A 22,536-nucleotide genomic window follows, 5' to 3' on the forward strand; every position below is an offset into this window, starting at 1 on the left:
GAACAAGAGAAAAGAGGAGAGACCATAAAGGGGATGGGTGACCTCAGCATGATAACCTGGAATGTCAGGGGGCTCAATACTTATCTGAAGAGGAATAAAGTGATGATGTACTTGAGGAGGCAAAACATAGATGTAGCTCTGTTGCAAGAGACCCACCTTACAAAGAAGAAACAGGAGGTAATTTAAAAAAAATGGAAGGGCACCACTGAGGGGCCACTTACTCAGCATATGCCAGGGCGGTGATTATATGGGTTGCACCTCAGGTGCCACTTCAGATATTACAAACTGTGGTGGAGCCTGATGGGAGGATGGTGGCAATTCGGGGACTCCTGGAAAACAGGGAAATCAGCATCATAAATACATACGCTCCCAATCAGGATACTGTGTCATACTATAAATCGTTATATAGGAAGATTAGCCCCCTCATAGGCGAGTTGGTCATTTGGGGGGGGGGGGATTTTAACTGTACATTAGACCCTGTACTAGACAGATCGGACACGAAATATGATAAACCCACACCCGCATCGAGAGCACTTAGAGCCCTCGTGGGGGATTTTGGGCTCGAAGACATATGGAGGCAGCAGCACCCGACAGCAAGACACTATTCCCACTACGTGGCCCCACATAATATATACACAAGGTTGGATTACATGTTCGCCATCCCCGCAGTATCTGAGCAGGTGGTGGGCTCAGAATACAAAGTCAGGATTCTGTCGGACCACTCCCCTATGGTCCTGGAGTGGAGACATCAGTCCCCAAGAGAAAGAGTCCCCACTTGGAGGTTCAGAGCCGAGGCCCTGAAAGATGCTACATTTCGTGAGGACCTTCGGGAAGAGATAATTAACTACTTTGAATTCAACACGGGAAGTGTGGAATCAGGGGGGACCCTGTGGGAGGCCTGTTAGGTGGTAATCAGAGGGGCAGCCATCGCCAAATCCAAAAGGGCTCCAAAGAGACATAGAGCGGGAGTTGCAGGATGTAGAAAAGAGATTGGAAACAATAATGAAGAAGGAGGGGTCCCCGCAAGAACACTCTGAGAGGGCGAGCCAGCTACAGCTGGCGGGAGGAGAGCTTTGGGACAGGCTCAGCAACCTAAATTACAAGAAATACATTGAACAGCAACATGCGAGCGGGGACAAACCTGGGCGGCTGCTAGCGTGGCTATATAAAAACGAGGAACAAAAGCCTGTGATTAGGGAGGTAATGGGGGAGGCGGGACAGATCTGTAATACCCAGGAAACGGTGAACAAGAGATTTCTCGAATTTTACAAACACCCATACGCAGAAGTGGGGGAAGACATGGAATGCGAAACTCGCGAGGTCCTAGAAGACATAGAATTGCCCCAACAAAGCACAGAAGATAGAGAGAACTTAGAAGCCCCGATCACGCTGGAGGAACTAGAGGCAGTGGTGACGCACCTATCCACGTGCAAGGCCCCTGGCATGGACGGGCTCCCCAGCGAGTTTTACAAAACATATAGACAAGAGATCCTACCCCCTCTGCTGGCCATGTTGAATGAGGCATACGAGACGGGAAGACTGCCGGCGTCCCTGAAGGAGTCGATGATCATCCCTCTTCTCAAGCCAGGCAAGCCCAGTGCGAACTGTGGGTCATACAGACCACTGTCCATGCTAAATCAAGACAGTAATATCCTTACTACATACAGTACTCGCTAATAGACTTAAGCCTATGATAAATAAACTAATACACCCTGACCAAACAGGATATGTCCCGGGTAGGAGCATATCCAACAACCACAGGAGGCTTCATCACATCATAGAGTAGGCAGACAGCGACCCAGATGAAATGGCAGTGGCCTCACTGGATGCAGTCAAGGCATTTGACTCAGTCCGATGGCCATGGCTGATGACGGCCTTAAAGGGATTTGGGATGGGACCTGGATACCTGCGGTGGGTGAAAATGCTTTATAGCTCCCCCACAGCCAGAGTAAGAACGGGGAAGATCATATCGGAGAGCTGGCAGTTGGGCAGGGGCACAAGGCAGGGCTGTCCATGGTCACCTATGTTGTATATATTAGCACTTGAGCCCCTGGCCATCTACCTTAGACAACAATACGGTGAGATAGCGGTGCGCAACAAAGCAGGTCCTCACCTAATATCGCTTTATGCAGACAACATGCTTTTATACCTGCGCTACCCGGAGGAGAACATGCAATATATCTTAGAAGCGATGGAACGACATGTGGCCTTCTCCGGGATCAAGGTCAACCCCGATAAATCAACCATGTTTCCCCTGGGCAGATACAGAGACACCCCACAGACAAACCTGCCCTCCCTACAACTAGCATGGCAGACCGAAACGTTTAGATACCTAGGGATCAACATCTATCATACGGCAACGGCCGAGCTCAAATATAATACAGAGGAAGTGGTGGAAGGCATTAAAAATAGCATGGAATTGTGGGCCAAGCTTCCCCTGGCTATGGTAGGTCGGGCAGCCCTGTTGAAGATGGTGGTTCTACCCAGGCTACTGCACTACTTTACAAATATCCCATACATGGTGCCCAAGCGCTTTTTTCCTAAACTACACAGCTTGTGCAAGGGCTTCCTGTGGCATAACACTAGAAACAGGGTGGCCCTGTGGAAGCTCCAGAACGCATATGATAAAGGGGGGATAAAGTTACCAAACTTTGAGATATACTACTTAGCGGCGCAACTACAATATGTAGCCAGGTGGCTAGCAGAAAATGAGACGGCTGAATCCAGGCTATTGAAGGAGGAAAGTGCCCCTTATTTTTTACGAGAACTAATATGGCTTCCCAAACCAGAGATGCGATGGAGACCAAGATTACTCAGATTGGGCTAAGAGGTCTGGCACAGGGCGTGCCGGTCCATGGGGGGCCTGGCCCGTGCTCCCCACAGGCGCCACTGGTGGCGCTGTGCGGAGCAGATGTCCAACTGGGAGCCTGTGGGCCTAGCCACCCTGGGGGATATTTGGCAGGAGGGAGGGGTCTTAGAGTTCCAAACAATAGTGGATGAGACCGGGTACAGCAAGGACGGTACATCACGTATAACAGAATTGTCAAAAAAGTGAAAGAAACATGGTCTGAGCTGGAGTTGGCGGAGCTACCGGTTACGGCCATTGAAACTTTGTATGACATCTCGGAGGGGGGGGGCACGAAATATCCAGGATTTATGAATTACCTATGCTGAGAGTGGGGAAAGAGCTCACCGATCTACGGAGGGATTGGGAGGAGGAGGCAGGAGAGGCCATGCAAGACGGACAATGGGAGAGGGCCCAAAAATATCACAAGAAGGTATCCAGAAATGCCAGGTAACAACAAATCCAACTATATGTCACTCATAGAGCATACATGACCCCCGTATAATAGCGAAATTTGGAAATGCAGAGGCACAAAGGTGCCCCAAGTATGGTGAAGAGAACCCCGGGATGATCCACATGTTTTGGGCATGCCCAGAGGTTGGGAAATTCTGGGGGGAAATTAAACTCAAGCTATCCGAGAAGGGGATTGAGTTAGACATAGAATCTATTTGGGCATGCATGCTGGGGGGATTTACCAGGCCACGAAAACTGAAACATGTATGCAAACTCAAAGACTTAGCATACATTCTGGGCAAGAGGAGAATCGCCATGAGCGGGAAAGCCGCTCACAGACCTAGAGTGGAGGGATGGTGGGAGGACCTCCTCAAGTGGGCCGATGCGGAGACAATGGCATGGTATGAGCCGGCTAGCAAAGGAGAGGGAGAAGAAGACGGACCACTAATGGAATGGAGACAAATGATAGCCTCGCTACATGGGTGCACCGTAGTGACCCCAGTGACGAGGACTTGCCTGAGAACCCCGAGGAGGACTTGCCCTGAGCAACCAATATCAGAGGTACAAGGAGTCGTGCTCGAGTTTTTGGGGGATGAAGGGTGGGAAGACATTAAAGAAACAAACATGTACGGTATACTGTGAAACACATGTAATTGGAAATGTCGGGAGTGTTATTATATGTTGTGTGTGAAATCAATAAAAAATGATTAATAAAGAAATCTGACTGGCAGTGCTGCGGATTGGTCCATACTGTTAGTAAGCCAGGATGACCCACTCCTGCAGGATTTCAGGGGGTTTCAACAGGAGTTGGAGAAGCTGTTCGCCCGACATACATAGACAAGCTCTGGATAACGAACCTCTGTCCCTCCGACAAGGCAGCCAAGATTTGTTAACATATATCGCCACTTTTAACAGACTTGTCATTGAAACTGGGTGGCCTTAGGAGAAACGAACAACGTTATTCCATCGAGAATTACGGGCGGAATTGAAAGACGTCCTAGATCAGGTGGTAAACCCGCCAAAAGACTGTGCAGGGTTCATCAACCTAGTGGTGCAGCTAGACCACAGGCTGCAAGATCGAAGGACAGATCGAGCCAGAACAGAGAATCAGACTGTATGTACGCTCAAAGGAGAACATTCCGCTTTCATCAGAAAATACTTCGGAACCCATACAAATTGGGGGGGTACGGAGCCCATTAACCAAGCCCGAAAGAGACAAAAGGAGACAACAGCAATTATGCCTGTACTGCGGGAAATCGGGTCACTTCCTCAGAGAATGTCCGGTAAAACCCCCTAGGAGAACAGTTGGAGCTACAGAGAAAGAAGGAGGAGAACAAGAGTCAGAAAACTTCCAGGCCCAGCAAGCACAGAGGTCTGTTTGTCGAGTGAAGGAAAAGAGCCACAGACTTGCACCTTTCCCTGCCTGCGATTTTGATCAGTCACCAACAACCGTCTCGGATGTATGCTGTGGAGGCATACATAGACAGTGGAGCCGTTGGTAACTACATAGACCAAGGCCTGGCAACAAGGATGGGGCTTCCCCTCTGTCAGAAAACGACAACTGAGAAGGTCACCACTGTCAACGGCACAGAGATAACTTCTGGTCCTGAAACTCAACACACAGCAGAATTGACCCTTTTGTGCGGACATCGGGAAGCCATTGTCTTCGACCTTATCAAGACCCCTCAGTTCTGGGTGATTATAGGGATGCCGTGGTTAGTCTCTCACAATCCTAACATCGACTGGCGAGCCAAAAAATGTGCCTTCTCCAATGAGTGTGCTCATGCGTGCTACCAAGTGGAAATGCCATCGTCTGACCCAGAGACACCTGTCCACCTGGTGCACAAATCCTGTGTAGCTGAATTTATGCACTCACTGAACCTGAAAATCTTGAAATCATATCTGGACCAATAACTGGCAAACGGTTTTATCTGCCCATCCAAATCCCCAGCAGCCTCGCCCCTATTCTTCGTACCCAAGAAGGAGGGGGACTTGAGAATGTGCATCGACTACAACCAGGTAACAGTTAAAAACCGTTATCCTCTACCCCTTATCCCAGAACTGCTGGACCAAGTCAAGGATGCCTACATTTACACCAAATTGGACCTCAGGGGGGCATACCATCTTGTGCGTGTAAAGAAAGGAGACGAATGGAAGACCGCCTTTCGTACTAAGTATGGGCTGTACGAATATCAGGTGATGCCCTTTGGGCTTTGCAACGCTCCCACCGCGTTCCAGTACTTCATGAACGATGTACTACGGGAATTAATCGACATATGGGCCCTAGTTTACATCGACAACACCTTGGTGTACTCCTCTTCTAAACGGGGCCTAGTCAGGCATGTTCGCTCTGTCCTTGCAAAACTCTGAAAGCACCAGCTATACGCCAAACTTGAAAAATGCTCCTTCCATGTCACCGAAGTCAAGTTCCTTGGTTTTGTCCTCACTCCCAGAGGCATCCGGATGGATATGCACAAAGTAGACGCCATCCTTAGCTGGCCATCACCGTCTTCAGTCAAAGGTGTCCAAAGTATGCTCGGCTTTGCAAACTTTTATCGCCGATTTATCCCGGGTTTCTCCCAGATTGTGCACCCGATCACTTCTTTATTACGAAAAAACAACAAACTGTTCCAATGGACAGAAGAGGCCAAGAAAGGCCTTCCAGGAACTCAAGAAAGGATTTACCCCAGCCCCGGTGCTACGACACCCCCGCCCATACCTCCCATATGTAGTGGAAACAGATGCCTCCAGCATGGCAATGGGGGCTGTTCTTTCCCAAATGGATCCCAAAACAGGCCAGTTACATCCCGTGGCCTTTTGGTCGTGAACATTTACTACACCCGAACATAACTATGCCATAACAGACAAGGAACTTCGAGCGATCAAGGCAGCCTTTAAGGCTTGGCGGCATTACCTCCTAAGCGCGAGGCATACCATCACAGTAATCACCGACCATTGCAACCTACAATACCTCAAGACGGCAAAGGCTCAATCATTCCGTCAATTCCGATGGGCTTTATTCTTCGCAGAATATGATTACATAATCACGTACCGACCTGGAGTCCAGAACGGAAAAGCCGACGCCCTATCCCACATGGGTATTGATGAGATCGTATATTCAACCTCAGACCGGTGGCCATTATTCCAGGTGACAAACTACTAGGACTTACAACAACGTTATCTCTGGACGAACTCCAAAAGGAAATTCGGCTCCTAATGAACACTGAAGCTCTACAAGACTGGACCACTCAAGGTGAACATAACACAACAAAGAACCAACTCCCGTATTTCAGAGGGCGTTTATATCTACTGAATAAGGCACTAAAAGAACAAGTCATTTCTGGTTATCACAACCCCCTGATAGAAGGACATACAGGAATTGCCAAGACCCTAGCCAAGGTGAAAAGAAATTATTGGTGGCTGACCTGGCGAAATTACATTACGCAGTTTATTCTGTCATGTGGCATTTGTGCACAGAATAAATCCCAGAAACAAAGACCTGCAGACCTTCTGCAACCCCTGGATATTCCACCTGCACCCTGGCACACTCTCTTCCTCGATTTCATCACAGATCTGTCTCCCTGTCAAGGGTTCAGCACTATCCTAGTGGTTGTTGACCTATTCTCTAAAATGGCCCATATAATTCCACTTAAGGGTCTACCAAACGCATCCAGTCTGGCAAAAGTGTTTTTAGAACAAATCGTACGATTACATGGTTTCCCCTCTGTCCTGATTTCTGACTGAGGGAGTCAGTTCATGTCTAACTTCTGGAGGAAGAGTTGTGCAATTGCCCAAATCGATATTCGTCTGTCGACTAGTCACCATCCCCAAACTGATGGCCAAACGGAGCGGACAAATCAGACACTAGAGCAATACCTACGGTGCATGTTACATGAAGTGGAAGAAAGCTGGAAGGATGTGCTGTGGCTAGCCGAATATGCCTCATTACACACCAGTACCGGCAGAGTACATTCTATATCGTATATGGAAGGCATCCACATACTTCCGAATTAGATGCCCCTATGGCCTTGGAAATGCCTGCGGTAAAGACTTTACATACGACCATCACTCAAGCCTTCAAAAAGGCAGCATATCACTTGATCCAAGCCAAAGAAAGACAGAAAAGATTTGCTGATCAACACCAAAGAAAAGGCGTCTCGGCACGTGCCCATAAGAGGAACTCGAACATTTTGTCCCAGATAACTGGGGCCCTATACCATCAAGGCTATTATAAATCCTGTGACAGTAAAACTAGCTTTACCATCAAATATGCAGATCCATCCCGTATTCCACGTGTCACTCTTAAAACCTGTTCAGCCTGGAACTCGGGTCAAAACACCACCAAATCCGGTACTGGTTAACGGAGAACACAAATTTAAAGTCAAGGACATCCTAGATTCTAAACTCACCAGATCCAAGTTATATTACTTAGTGGACTGGAAGGGATATGGCCCTCAGGACAGGACATGGGAGCTTAGCGAACACGTCCATGCGCCACGCCTGGTAAAACGATTTCATCGGAACAATCCGGCCAAACCAGGGCTGGATGGAGGAAATACCTTGAGAGGGGACTTAGGAGGGAGTGCTGTCACGATCCATGCCCCTGACCCCCTCAGGTATAACAGCCCCCTGGCAGCAGTGGGGCTAAAGCCCTTCACACTGGCCCCAAGGGCCTTAAAATTCCATCAGAAACATACATGGAGTCAGCCCTGGAGCCTTTGGCGCCAGGCTCATTATCAGGAATAAAGCAATACCAGTTTTGGACCTTAATCCAACATGAAGGCCTATTACACAGCTAAATTCTTTAGAACCAAGCCATGCGGTCTAGAGTTTTGGATGTGGCTGGGCCCAGAACTACTTGGCCTGGAACTACTTTACCTGGGCTATTTAAACCACACCCAAACAGCAGAACACGCTTCGCGTTATTCTGCACTCCTGCAGCGTAACGCTCACCGTGTCCAGCTCCTGCTCATCTGCTTCTCCGGCAGCCCGCCCCTGAAGCCCCTAGATCTGGATTCTATTAATAACCTGGAAGAACAGGACTAGCATTAGCGAGCAAGAACATTTACCTGTGAAGTAACCGGTCTTGAAACCATCCTGCGCTTCGCTTACCTCGCCCATCTCCGGAGTTCGCCGCTGTTAAGATGGATTTCTGCTTCTGTTCCTTGGGAACCCACAGTATGGGACAATTGGCCCTGTTGGCCTTAGGTATGACCGTACTGACAAAGTCGGTCGACCTCCCTGTTAAAGTTGCGATCCCCCGTTGGGATTTCGCGTTAAAACCTCAAGTGCAGAATGATTTTGTGAGTGCTTCCATCAGTCATGGCAGTTGAACCTCCACCCTAGGACCTCCCCCCCCCCCTAACGCAGGGAACGGAGAGGGAGCCTTCAGAGGACCTTCAGTCGCTTCGGATCCTCTCCCTGAATGTTAATGGCTTGAACTCTCCCAACAAGCGAAAGGCAATTCTGCTAAAACTCCGCGACGAGGAAGCTGCGATCGCTATGCTTCAAGAGACCCATCTGTTGCCCGCTGATGTATCCCGCCTTCGGTCTCGGCTATTTCCGCTTCAATTCTTTGCCTCCGGCACAAGCAAAAAAGGAGGCACGGCGATTCTCGTCAGGAAAGACTTGAACCCACAGATTCTGGAAACAAAGACATGCCCAGAAGGCCGATTTATAGCGATCAAATGTCTCCTGATGGGAGACTTGTACACTCTCGTTTCAGTATACGCCCCCAACTCTGGACAATCACATTTTTATGACGCCTTGGGCACATCGCTCACCAACTTCGTGGAGGGCCAAACGATCGTCGGTGGGGACTTCAACGGTGTTCCTGACCCCACTAAAGACCGATCACACCCCCCGACCCCAGGCGACTTCGCCCAAGCACTTAGCCTCCTTCGTCTCTTTAGGACCCTGGAGATAATAGACTCATGGCGGGTGTTTCACCCTGATGAAAAGGACTTCTCCTTTTACTCGTACGTCCACCGCACCTTCTCAAGGATTGACCTATTCCTGATTTCACCTCACACGTTCCCCTCAGTTAAGAAGGTCACTATCGGCACAAGAGCGATCTCCGACCACGCCCCAGTGCTCCTGGAACTTCGGGTTCAGAACCCTGACCCCACCACCCCGCGCAAATGGATGCTATACGACCCAATCCTCAACGACATGGCCACCAGAGACAAGATCGCAATGGAAATAAAGAACTTCTTTGTGGAAAACCCGGCCTCAGACACCTCATTAGCAAACAACTGGGACGCCATGAAGGCAGTAATCAGGGGCTCCCTGATATCCCAGGGTGCGGCCTACCATCGAGATAGACGACGAACCCGGACGGCCCTGGAGCTTGAATTGAGAGAGGCCGAGGCACTCCACAAGGAGAAAGGCTGGTCCCCCAGAACACAACGGGCCATTCGCACGGCACGGAAAAGACTGGAAGCCCACTACGCGGAACAAACCGCCCAACTAATGGCAAAGGTCAAACAGTCGTATTAGGCGAAGGGCAACAAAGCAAATAGGTTCCTGGTGGCCAAGCTAGCCAGGCAGAGACGCAGCAGCGCGATCATGGGCCTGCGAGATACCAACGGGGCCATACTATTCTCAGAACCCGAGAAGCAACGCCTCGCGATTGAGCACTTGGCCCAAATCATGAAGGCAACCCCACGAGACCCAGCACAACAGAAGGAATACCTTCGGCAGGCAGAGGTGCCCCAGCTCTCCGACGCAATGAGAGATGAATTGGAGGAGCCCATCACGGGGGAGGAAATTGAGGATGCCATCAAATCTCTCAAAACACGGGCCCCTGGCCCGGATGGCTTCTCAACCAGGTTCTACAAGCTATTCAGGTCGCAACTGACCCCCCATCTCACCACCCTATTCAACTCCTTCAGGGAAACGGGGGCGGTGACCCCATCGATGCAGGAATCGACCACCATCCTTTTGCCCAAACCTGGAAAGGATCCAAGAAGCATAACCTCGTATAGACCCATCGCACTCTTGAACATAGATGCGAACATTTACTCGAAAATTTTGGCGACCCGCTTGAATCGCATCCTGCCGAACATCATTCATCCAGACCAGGCTGGGTTTATCCGGCATCGGACCGCAGGCGATAATATCCGGAGAACCCTGAATCTGGTGGACCTCGCTTCCCGGAACGCCCAAAAACTAATCCTGGTGGCCCTCGATGCAGCTAAGGCGTTTGATAGGGTGGATTGGACGTTTATGGAACACACTTTAGGGGCCTTCGGCTTCGGACCGGCGTTCCGGACGATGGTGCTGGCCAACTATGATCGACCCACAACAAGCCTGAGGATCAATGGCCACTTCTCGGCCCCAATCCCCTTGTCACGCGGGACTCGGCAGGGTTGCCCGTTGTCACCCTTACTTTTTGCACTCACCATGGAGCCCTTCGCTCAAAAAATTAGGCGGAATGACCAAATCAAGGGCATAACAAGCGGCCCTTCACATCATAAACTGGCCCTATATGCGGATGACATCTTACTTACAATCTCGGAGGCCCCTTCATCGCTTGAACATGCGATTCGCGAAATCACCAGCTATGGCGAAGTCTCGGGCTTCACCATAAACTTTGATAAATCTTCCGCCTTGGGCATTGGCCTCACCCCAGCAGAGCGAGAACCGCTGACTAGGATGTGCCCGATAGTATGGGAAAGAAATGCCATCCCCTATTTGGGGGTGTACATTCCGGCGGATCCAAAAGAGACGTATAAGTCCAATTTTCCCCGACTTTTCAAGGAACTGGAGGGCGACTTGAAGCGATGGGGGACCCAGGAGATTTCGCTGCTTGGACGCATCACGGCATGCAAGATGAACCTTCTCCCGAGATTTTTATACATATGCGCCTCACTGCCAGTGGCAATCCCCACGCCGATTCTCCGAGGGATCCAGAGGAAAATGCTGAACTTTATCTGGAGAGGTAAGAAAGCGAGAATCCCTCTCAGAACTATGTTGGGGAGTCCCAAACTGGGGGGTCTAGGGGTTCCAGACCTTCAGGCCTACAGAGCGGCAGCCCAACTGGCCCGGGTCCAGGCCTGGCAAAATACGACAGACCGCCCGAGATGGGTGGAGCTGGAACAGTCGCGGACCCCCCTGCCTCTGCGATTTCTGCCACACATCCCGCCCCCCCTCAGGTCCCATGGGGGAGAGCTCCTGCTTTCGACCAAACACACCCTTAGCACTTGGGACTGGGCGCTGAAACGAAAGGGAGTGCCAAGAGGACTGAGCCCACACTCCCCGGTCTTTCTCAACCCAATGTTCGCACCGGGCATGCATCCCCGCAATTTCCAAAATTGGACCAAAGGCGGGCTAGAAACTATAGACCAGCTGTATGCAGGGGAGAAACCTCTCACTTTCGCCCAATGTAAGGAGAAGTTCCAACTTCGGGAAGGTGACAGATTTACTTACATCCAACTACGCCACTGGTGCTCACACCCCCAAACCTTGCAAGCAGCGACCCGTCCTCCCACTGCTCTAGAACTTACCCTAGGAGACCTTCCGACTCGCGGCAGCGTATCCACCCTCTACAGACGCTTCTTAAGCGACTTCTTAACCACAAGAACCCGATGTATGGCCCAATGGGAAGCGGACCTGGGACACCCGATAGAGGATCAAACCTGGGTGGACATATGGACCCGGACACATACCGCATCCACCTGCATCACCAACAGGGAATGCGCATACAAAATCATGCTGCGGTGGTACTATTCGCCCCTCAGACTCCACCATATGAACCCCCAGATAGACCACGCTTGCTGGAGAGGATGCGGCCTCCCTGGCTCTTTCTTCCATATGTGGTGGGACTGCCCGAAGATTCGACCATTCTGGAAAGCTTGTCTAGAGTCGATTTCGCTGATTACCGGAACAATGATTCCCTTGAAACCAGAACCGATCCTGTTAGGAGCTCCAATTCCCGGGATCTACCCGCGCTCCGGACCCAGAGCGAAATTATTGACTCAGTGCCTACTGGCAGGAAAAACGGTGGTGGCCCGAACCTGGAAAGCTCCGGAAGGCCCCCACATTGCCCAATGGTGGACCAAAGTATGGGACATTCTGATAGCGGAGAAGGTAACGGCAGCACGAGCGGGGATGCTACATCGCTTTCGGAACATCTGGGCCCCAGTCCTGGAATTCGACCAGCGCTTCCCCGCCCTGACCTATAAGCCCGCCAGAGCCCTCTGGATAGTGGCGAACCAGGAGAGCCCGGAGGAAGACTCATGACCGCTGAGGCTCCAGCCGGACCGCCCAGGCGGGAGGAGCCCGCTGGCAAAGACTGTGGGACTGATAACCCAGGGAGGAGGATAGAGAAAGAGGACACAGGGGGGGTCTAAAGACTGGGGGTCAACTTGCTGAGATAATCTGTGCATATAATGTCTGTAGTTATCATTCTGCCTTGATTTAAAATAAACAAAGTTAAAAAAAGATGGATTTCTGAACTCTGTCCTGGAGGGCAGAGGTTCAGAAGGCCAGCCTAGTTTCTTGGAACAGGGTAACCTCTGGACAAGCCAGACCAATCAATGTAGCGATCGCGGCGGTCAAGACTAGGTCTCAAGAGGGGTGAGGGTGACTGAAAGCCCGCAATGAGCACACAAAGCAAGGACACTTACAAATTATTCCAAGCAGGTGTTATATTAAAAATATAGACACATTTATTACAAGGCCTTTGTAACATTGACCGTAGCGAGAAATCACAATAAAACTCAAGTAAACCAACACATCACAATCAAATACAATATATATACAATTACCAACGAGTCTAACGTGTTAGACGCACGAAATGTGCAGACCACCTAGATGGGGAGGAAAACAGGCAGTGCGAATAATAGTTAGACCCAGTCCGCCTTCAGAGGCACCTTACTAGAAGGAAGTCCGAGCCCTACGAAAAGTGGAGCCTTGTGTTCAAAAGTACCTGCACACGCGGGTGTCAACGGGCAAAGGGGAGTCTCTACGAGGGAATCAGGCAGTTCAGTGAACAAATGAAGATGAACAGAGCTCTGCGACTCAAGCGCAGCCTCCACTGTGGGCAGAAGCAGAGCGCGAGTATGGAAAGGCGTGCTGTTTGACACAGCGGGGAAAAGCTATGGGCTACTGCAGGAGGGAGACCAGTTCCTAGCGATGCTACTCACCGGTCCCCGATGCAGGCAGACCCAGGCTTCTCCGCGTCAGTTTCAGTGCTGGCAGGTTCAGGTACGAGCAGGGGACGTCTCAGCGTCGTGTAGATTCCGCAGCAGCAGAAGTTAGAGTTGAGGATGTCCCAAACGCAGTGAACCCGCACAGTTTGTTACCACAGCAGGGCAACGGAGCGTCCGCGTGTATTCCAGCCCAATGTACACTTCTCACTTCAGACCTGGGAATGCCAAGTGTACGAATCGTGCGAGAGTGGCAAGGACTCATAATACAGCAGCAACCTGACGGCGGTTTACAGAGCAAGACTCCTGGGTAGGCTGGTCAGTCCACTGGATGGCCCAGAGACACTTCCGAAGGCTTACGTGCAGGAGATGGTGAAGATGCCGAGAATAGTTGTTCCCACTATTCCAAAGGGTCGAAGTACCAGTACAGGCCTTCTCGTTCGATCAGAGGTAGAAAGGGTTTCACAAAATGATAGCAGTGCAGAGGAGTAGTCCTTCAGCGGGTCACCAGTGATTCCTTGGTTCAGCCTCGTAGTTGCAGGATACTTGGCTCCTGTATTCCTTTGTTCGTGAGAACTCAGGAGATCGACATGGTAGTGGTTTTTCCAGCCTCCTCTTATCCACGGTTCCCTTCGCGCCAAAACGGAGGGGACCCAATAGGAGATCTGCTCACAAAACACTCACATCATACGTGGACCTATCACGGACCACGGTGGTCCCAGGCATTCACGACACACTAGACTCTCTGGCACCCAGGATGTGTTTTGGGACCAGACATCCCAGCCCACATCCTGGAGGCACACACAAGGTCTGTAGAAGCCAGCGAAAGCATCTGTGTTTCGCGGGAAAGTACATGCCCAAATAAGGAAGGCCCCGGGTCGGCTCGACCTGGGGAAGGTGAAGGGGGAAAGACGGTCAGCGGGCAGGACAAAGAGCCTCGTGGTCTGGCCATTTTGGAAGCCAGGCCACCATTTTGGGCTAAGCGCGAGAAACTTGCTTAAACAGCCAAAAGGAGCTAAAAACACAAAGAAACGATCGCTGCCACCAGTCCCGTCCGTGATTCACTTGCACCGTTCGTTAACAATCCAAAGAGAGTGTCTAGGGCCTGTAGAAGACTAGAGACCCAAGAGAGCAGTAACTTAGCTTACACTGCCCTCTTGTGCCATGTTGCGCGAAAGCTGCAACATGATAAAAGAACTACGGAAAACAGCGTTTCCCGGTACTGACTGTCTTAAGGGCATGTCAGTTTCCCCGTAAGAATGGAGCGAAAGCCCAGAGGAGTGCGGCAGAAGGCTGCACTTCTCTGGCAAAGTCTAGATCATGGTGAAAACAACAGCAAAAAGTTTAGGGGTTGCCACATGGAAGGAAAATTACCCACAATTAAGAAATCTTTCCTAACAGCCGCAACCTGCGAGGGAGAAGGAACAAGGTCAGCATTAACAAAGCACTTACCTGGGCAAGCAGCCCTTCGATCGCTCATCACTCCGGAACATCACCGCAACCTGTACAAAGAAGGGAAGAGAATACATGTTAGCAATTAACACCAATAAGCAGTGCAGCGCTTCGCGCATCAATAACTCACTGTGATCTTCACCATCGTCACGGCAAGTACGAGATCGCAACCATCCCTGTGAAAACAAAAAGACATTGTTAGGGAACAGCGTAATGGAGCAAGACGCCGAGAAGACAGAGAAAATGGAGGGAAAGAAAGAGACAGAATAAAGACGGAAAAGACATTATAACTCACCTGGAAGACAGCATGCAGAGTCGGAGTCACAGCCGGTCTGGACCCGACATAAGGGCACACGGACCAGTGAAGCAACTAGGTCCACGGAACGCCCGCACCAACCACGCACCCCTGCACAGAGACGCAGGACAGAGAGTTCAACGCACCAAAACCTAAGGTGAGCAATAACCCCAACGGAGGGGATTTGGACCAGAGGGAGGTGGGAGTCCACCCATCACAGAACCAGTATCTTAACCCTCCATTCTCCTGTTATAGGCGCTACCCAATGCCTGCCACATAACCAAGCAGAGAGGGGTCCGGGATAGCCCTTAGACCTCCATTCAGTATCGTGTGGCGTCCCCGTGGATACCAGGTGAGTGTAACAAAAGTCCAGCAAAAGTGCTGGGGGTCTCTAAGGTAGAAGGGAATTAGTACATTTCTGAGAATTCTCCCTAACACGGTGCGATTGTTGGACCTTGCCAATATTCATAACTAGGGTTTCTCAGGCTCCTATAACCCTCCTCTTTAGGCTTCTTCATCGTGTAGTGTCCCGCTCGCCTCCCTCCTCTCTGGGCAACCATGGTACCTTCTTTGTTGTCAGGTGTGCTACACAGGATGGCGTTGCAGCGTTATTGCTCGTTCCTCTCTTCGCTGTCTCTGCTAAAGAAGCGATCGCTTCCCAGATTCTGGCCCTCTCTGCAGCTTCGTCGAAGATCTGTTCCTCTGCTCCATCCTGGTTTCGTTGTTCGTTTCCAGGCCCCAGGCCTACTACGGCTTCAATGTGGTCACCAGAGGAGGCAGTTTTTCCATTCCAGTCACTTTCACCGCAGTATAGTTGCGCTCGGCACCGGCTGTTCATCGTCTCTCTAGATCTGCTCTCCTCTTCCACGCCACAGTTGGTTCTGCAGTCAGGCATGGCTGCGTCCCTCCAGGACATATGCTCGTCAGAGGCTCGATTCTGCGTAGGACTTCCCTCTTTCTCCATTCGAGCTTAGTCTCTTTATTCATGCTGCAATGCTTCAAATGGGTGTGGTGTTGTTCACCAGCTGCTAAGCTCAAGGTGCTTCCAGCATTAGCCTGAGCAAAAGATATAGAAGCTGTGTCATTATTTTTTGATGTCACACAGGGATGTCATCAGTCTTATCCAATCCCATATATACTGACAGTGTATTCCTTCTAGGGAGTTTCGGATAGGATTGGGAGTCCTTGTATCCTAGAGTGGAGTCACTCCCAGTGACGTCCCGCTTTCCCAGACCCCTATGGAGGGTCTTGCTTAGAGGGATCCCCTCCCCAGCTCCATAGGAGGCTGGCTCTGCACTGGGAAGAAGGGACGAATTGCCCAGATTCGTCACAGTAGACATTTAAACGACAGTGGGACAACATTTGATAGAATTGGAATCACTGCTTCAAAGGTGAAAAATCAGTTGAACAGCTGCATTTTGAACTCCCTGCAGATAGCAGATACTTAATCTCCAACTATGCCTGCAATGAACTGTGAATTTATAAATGGAGGAGTCAAAGTTTGAAGAAGACTGTTTTCACTACATGTTTTGCTTTGGTAACCTACTTCATGGGTATGTCAAACAGAGTAGCGGTTTCAAGAATATGATCTGTTTTACAAAATGTATTCTTAGTGATGTATTCGGGCTCCGTTTTATTAGGTTTGAGCTGGTGCGCATTATAGAGCATCGAGGATTCCACATATTTCAGGCATTTGACAACACTTCGGCCTGCATGCTGCTGTTTGATAATCTCCAATAAATGTGGGTATCATCAACATAAGCATGGAAGACGAGCTCAAACCACTCACTGATGTCATGAGCGGCCTCATGTAGATGTTAAATAACATGAAGGGATACATAGGAACAAAATAAAATCAAAACAAAAGATTTTTTTAGGGACAGACAAGGGCCTAAATTTACCTCTAGGGCCTTAACTGATAGAAAAAGTGTGGGACCATGAGGACACTGAGCCAGTGGATGATAATGTGATGTTCGGTACCACTACAAAACATTCACCATTACAGCGAATCAGCATTTTTTCAATCAAATTTGTGCACATTTAATTGCATAAATAGATGGGGTGGTTGGGGTATTAATAAAGGTTGGGGATGTAGAAGGGGGCTGTAGGAAGCCTCCCCACCACATTTATGTTCAATGAAAAGTACAAAAACAAAGAAAAACAAATTCAATGTTTTCGGATTCGCAGTAAAAAATGTGTTTTATTCACCTAGATCCTGTTGATCCACCATGTCTAATGTGGCAAAGAGGTCCAACATGATCAATAGAGTAAAAGGCCATCATCATCATCAGTTGGTTCCAAAACTTAGTTCCACACAGAATGGGCCGTCTCAGTCCCATGCTTAGGATGAAAACCTGATGGCAAAGGACTTAAAATATGAACCCTGAAGCTGAGATTCAACTACCTGCTTTAGCATCTTTACCAGCTATGACAGTCCTGTGAAAGGTCTATAATAACTTGACATTAGAGGATCTAGGGTGGTCTTTTTTATAGCAAAGAGGATACAATCGCGGGTTTAAGTTGGACAAGGACTAGTCCCCTCATCTAATAATGTATTAATAAATATAATAGATTCAGCAATAACTTCACAGAAGTACCGTGCCGTCAGGGTAGGAAGATCATCCTCAAGACCTGAAATAGTCATTAAACTCTGTATACTTCTTCCCTGAAAAAGGGATTGCCTGTAACCCTCAGATTTTAAATAGAAGCCACAGTTCGAAATTATTTTCTTGGAATATTGTCTGCTTCAAGAATTGTTTAGAACGTTAGGTTTTAGATTTTTTAAATAGTCAGAGAACTAAAGTGAGGAAGCTTTCATTCTTTCAGAAGCTTTCATTCTTTCATGACTGGATACCTTTGGTGCCACTGCATCACAAATTGTGCCAACGGACTCCCACAAGTAATTCGAATAGTCAAGGCAGAAAGAATTAGAACAAAGCTATAGGCGTTCAAGTACAGCCTCTATATTTGAAGATATACGATTATGTTTCTTGCCCATAAACATTTTCATCTCGTTGCCGGGGTTCAATACACCCGCCCGACAATGTTCCAAATTAAAAAATAAATAAAATGATCTGACTAGGATACTGGCAGATGTTTAGTAAAGGAGAACCTGAGGTCCCTAAAAAATACTTGATCCAAACAATGTCCTTTCCTAGGAGTTGAGGGAATAAGCAAATGTGTAAAACTATGAGAGTAAAACATGTAATTATATTGTTTAGAAGGGGAGAAAGGCTCATTATTTAACCAGATGTTAAAAATGACCCAAAACTATGATTTTTTTAATATCCAACAGGTCATAAGCTAGTCTTCATCCTAGGCTGTCGGAAAAGTGATGCGGATGAGCCCGGAGGGCGATTTGTTAAAAGATCTCTCATCATCATCAATACCACATTGCATGGCAAGAAACTGGGCTGAGTCGAGTCCTTCAAAGTTTCTAACACATAATTCAAACGGATCTTTATAAATAATTGCTATATCACCACCTTTTCCTGTTGATCGGTCAAGTGGCATGATAGCATAATCTGCGGGGGCAAATGTATGGCATTTTAATTCAGGAAACATTACATAACCACTGCTAGTACACATGTACTAAATGTGCATGCAAGGGCTATGCCACTTTAAAGCAGGTGCAATTACCTTGCCTGGATATCATATGTGCCCTAAGGAGGAGCAAAAGTACAAATGTAGTACTATTTGCTCACTGCAAGTGATAGTACAGGTACCCACTCTCAATTTTGAAACTGCATGCTAGAGTCATGGAGCAAAATTACTCGAAACTTTCATGTATTTCTAGTAGTATGGAGTACATCTCTGTTACTGCACGTTAGGACTGTTTTCTATACTCTGGCCTGTGGGACAGATGTATAGAAGGCCAATCTATATTGTAACAGGCACAACTCTGGGAGCTGTAGCCAAACCAGTTCAAGGTAGCAGTGACGAGTGGTCTAGGCGCAGTCTCAAGAGGTAGTGAGCTTGTAAAGCATCCATTTGAGTACACACAATGGGAGTCACAAATTACACCTAGACAGTATGTATAAAAATATAGTTATTTATTTATGGCCAACAAACACTATGAAAAATGACTACTAACAGGTAGAAGTATCATACAACACTACTAATAGAATACACACATACAGTCACTAGAGTAGGGCATAATACAGATCAAACCCCTACAAAGGAAAGTATAGATTTGTTTATGCACTACAGGTTTACAGAGAATTAGCGCTTGCTTCAAAAGTCCTTCCCTAAGTTGTCTGGGGCCTTACGCCCAAATGTTCAGGAAATGTACGGACACATTTTGTATAACTGGAATGAATGAAGGTAGGGTCTCGGGGCCAGTGAACGATTCAAAGGGTTAGAGGGCAAGTTATTCTAACTAACTAAAGTGTCCCCAACTTTCGGAAGGCTAAGCCAAAGTATTGTAAAAGTTTTAGAAAAGTTGGCAAAACTTTTAAAGGGCGTTTAGGGGCAGGTAAGAACCACTGTAACTTACCCCCTGTACTCCGATTCTTCACAGGACTTGGCAGGTCAATGGAAGAGGGTCCGAGGTCGATTATCCCACCGTCAGCCTCAATCCTTGGTTCGCAGGGGTTGCAGGTTTGAGCAGTTCTCTGGTCGGTGTCTTTGGCTTGTGCAAGGACTCTGCACAATGCAGCAAAACACGATGCAGGACCCCTCTCAGGACTAGACTCGACTTGGGTCCGCTGTTTCGGGTGGTGATCACCGCAGCACAGCGACGCAAAGGGACTCACTTGCCACAGTTGGACTTTCCCTCCTATCTCAGGTCCCCATGATGCTAGGAAATTCCACTGAGGTAAGTCTCGTAGAACAAGCCGAGGATCCCCCAAGTTGCAGGCCTCCACGTGGAATGGTGACGCCGGCAGCACGGTAGCCCAAACTCAGAGCTGGCCAGCCACAGGGCAGTACCCGGGACACTTCCGACGGTTCTTCTTCGCTGGATACCGATCAGACGTCAGGAATGGATGTTCCCTCCACATCACAGGTCCCAGCTCCATAGCAAGACAAGGCTCTTCCAGGACATCAGCAGAAGTTGGTCACCAGGCCTCCTTCAGACGGGTCTCGGGTCTCCACACGGGTCTCACAGCTGGACAGGAGTCTTGGCTGCTTCGGGTTACTCCAGGATCTCTCTGGAGTGGGTGCAGGGGTCCTCTTCTTATCCCAAAAGCCAGGCAAGAGCAGAAACTCCCAGTAACCAATAGCGGAACTAGCCTCACACACACACCAGCAGTGGTTCAATGAGGACCGCTGGCGGGAACACTTATGCATAACACTCAGACACACTGAAACCAGTTTGTGGATTGGAACCAGACAGTACCAGCCGACATCCTGCCAAACACACATAGCCCACCAGTAGCCCGCCAAAGGCCTCTGCTTTCCTGGGCACTGGAAGTCCATATAAGGGTTTCCTGGCCTTGCAGGCCAGGAATAAGGCTAAAAGACAAGATGGCCAAAGGATAAGCGAAAAATGTTTCCACTGTTAGTAGCCAAACGCGGTAAGATTAAAACAAATCCCCTGAGTGTTAGTCTAGGGTAAAAACAAAAGTGTACCCATTGTACTGCATTGTAAAATGCATTGCACAATGATAAAAGTTACTGCGAGTAATAACAAGTTACTAAAAGTAGTAACTAAGTAACAAGACTAAGGGAAACAATGTTTCCCAGAACTTACAGCCTGAAGACATGTCAGTTTCCCCATAACAGATGAGCAAAAGACAGTATAGTGAAGCTTAAGGCTTAACTGCACTGTAAAAAGTACAGGTCGGGATCAAAAATAAAAGCAACAAATTTGGGGTCCATTAAAATGGAAGGAAAGGTGCAGTAAAGAGAAATCTTTCCTAGCACTGCAGAATTACATTGTGCTTTATAAAGAAGTGTTGTGTACAAGGATAGACAGAAGCACAAATAACTAAAGGTAGACACCAACAGAAGTGGGGGAAAATAAGGTTAGCAGAGGCAAGGATCGGTTTGCGAAAAAAGAAAACGTTGCTTACTAACTTGTAAACTTCATGTTCTTCATCTTCAATTATTGCAGCGTCAGATTTCTTTGCGCACAGATAATGATAGGACCTCTTGCATCTTGGAACATCGCAGCCTATTGTTGCTCCCGTCTGCTTGCAGGTATGACATTTCTGGAAAGGAAGCCAAATCATCATCAATATACAACAAAACAGCCAGTGCATCAAACTTACAGATTAAACTGTTACGAATGCAGTTGCGGGAGAGTATTTGAGAGATGGTTCAACTGAAGACTGAAGGACTCTTAAGTTAGGCTGAGGAGGTAAAAAAGGATAGAACATAGTTTATGTCTTAGGAATAAAGGCCACTTTCGATCACTTTGAGATTCCATTCCATTTCCTGCTTGACTAGAATGGTGTGCTGCCAATTTTCTCCAGTGAAATTTATCCAGGTCTCACTGGGGAGAAAACTCATTATGTGGCCCTTAGTGGACACTTGTGGACTCCAAATCTCTAGGCTACCGCTAAGGTGCCCTCCGACTCCTAGGGCAGAGCCTTGACCCAGATATTGGTACTAGTTCTATTTAGTAGCAATTTATTTTAAAATAGTGGTTGCACTAGTTGTAGCCATTTTGGCACACAATAAGCCCCTTCCTCCGAGAGGATTCCAAAATGGAGCCTCTAGCGTTGTGAAATCCATTCACCAGAAGATAGGCGCTCCGGCCAGGAGCTCAGATTAGGAACAAGTTACTTACCTGTAACTGTTGTTCTCCAGCATGGGTCTGGCATGGATTCACATGCTCATGAATATTCCCTCGTCGTCAGGCTGGGAATCCTCGGTAAAGAAAAAACCAATATCAGTTTCGTTTCTGATCTGTCTTTCATAGTAATAACCAATCACTGGTCTCTGCGTCATACTGACCACAGCCAATGACTGCCCTCTACCTAAGCACCGCCTCTGGCAGCCATCTTCAGATTTGGAAGCACGTGAAGTGGCAGTATGACCAAGTGAAGAGCCGCAGAGGGGTAGGCGGGAGGGTTCGCATGTGAATCCATGCCAGACCCATGCTGGAGAACAACAGTTACAGGTAAGTAACTTGTTCCTTCTCCAGCATGGGGTCTGGCATGGATTCACATGCTCATGAATAAAGAATACATAGCAGTACACACATGCACAACCACGGGAGGTGGCAAAGGCTCAACATTAAGCATCACATCAACTCAACATTAAGCATCTTACCTCCTCACCAGGCTCACCTCAGGCGAACAGGTTGCGCAGCACTGCTTGGCCGACCCTGGACTCCTCCCTGGAATCCCGGTCGACGCAGTAGAATTTCGTGAAGGTGTGCGTCGACCTCCACG

At 48.7% G+C, this 22,536-nt stretch overlaps 1 protein-coding gene across 3 annotated transcripts in view; it reads right to left on the bottom strand.

The window, feature by feature from the left end:
* PHF11 (PHD finger protein 11) overlaps positions 1-22,536 on the bottom strand; it is a 1,101,640-nt gene that overhangs the window by 854,116 nt on the left and 224,988 nt on the right. For all 3 annotated transcript variants that reach the window (XM_069639873.1, XM_069639871.1, XM_069639872.1), the window contains exon 3: positions 21,215-21,348. In XM_069639873.1, coding sequence (XP_069495974.1) covers positions 21,215-21,348 — 134 coding nt within the window. The remainder of the gene's footprint in view (positions 1-21,214; positions 21,349-22,536) is intronic.

The sequence above is a fragment of the Ambystoma mexicanum genome, chromosome 7q (genome assembly GCF_040938575.1).
Source record: "Ambystoma mexicanum isolate Mex_15411 chromosome 7q, UKY_AmexF1_1, whole genome shotgun sequence".
NCBI classification, from domain to species: Eukaryota; Metazoa; Chordata; class Amphibia; order Caudata; family Ambystomatidae; genus Ambystoma; species Ambystoma mexicanum.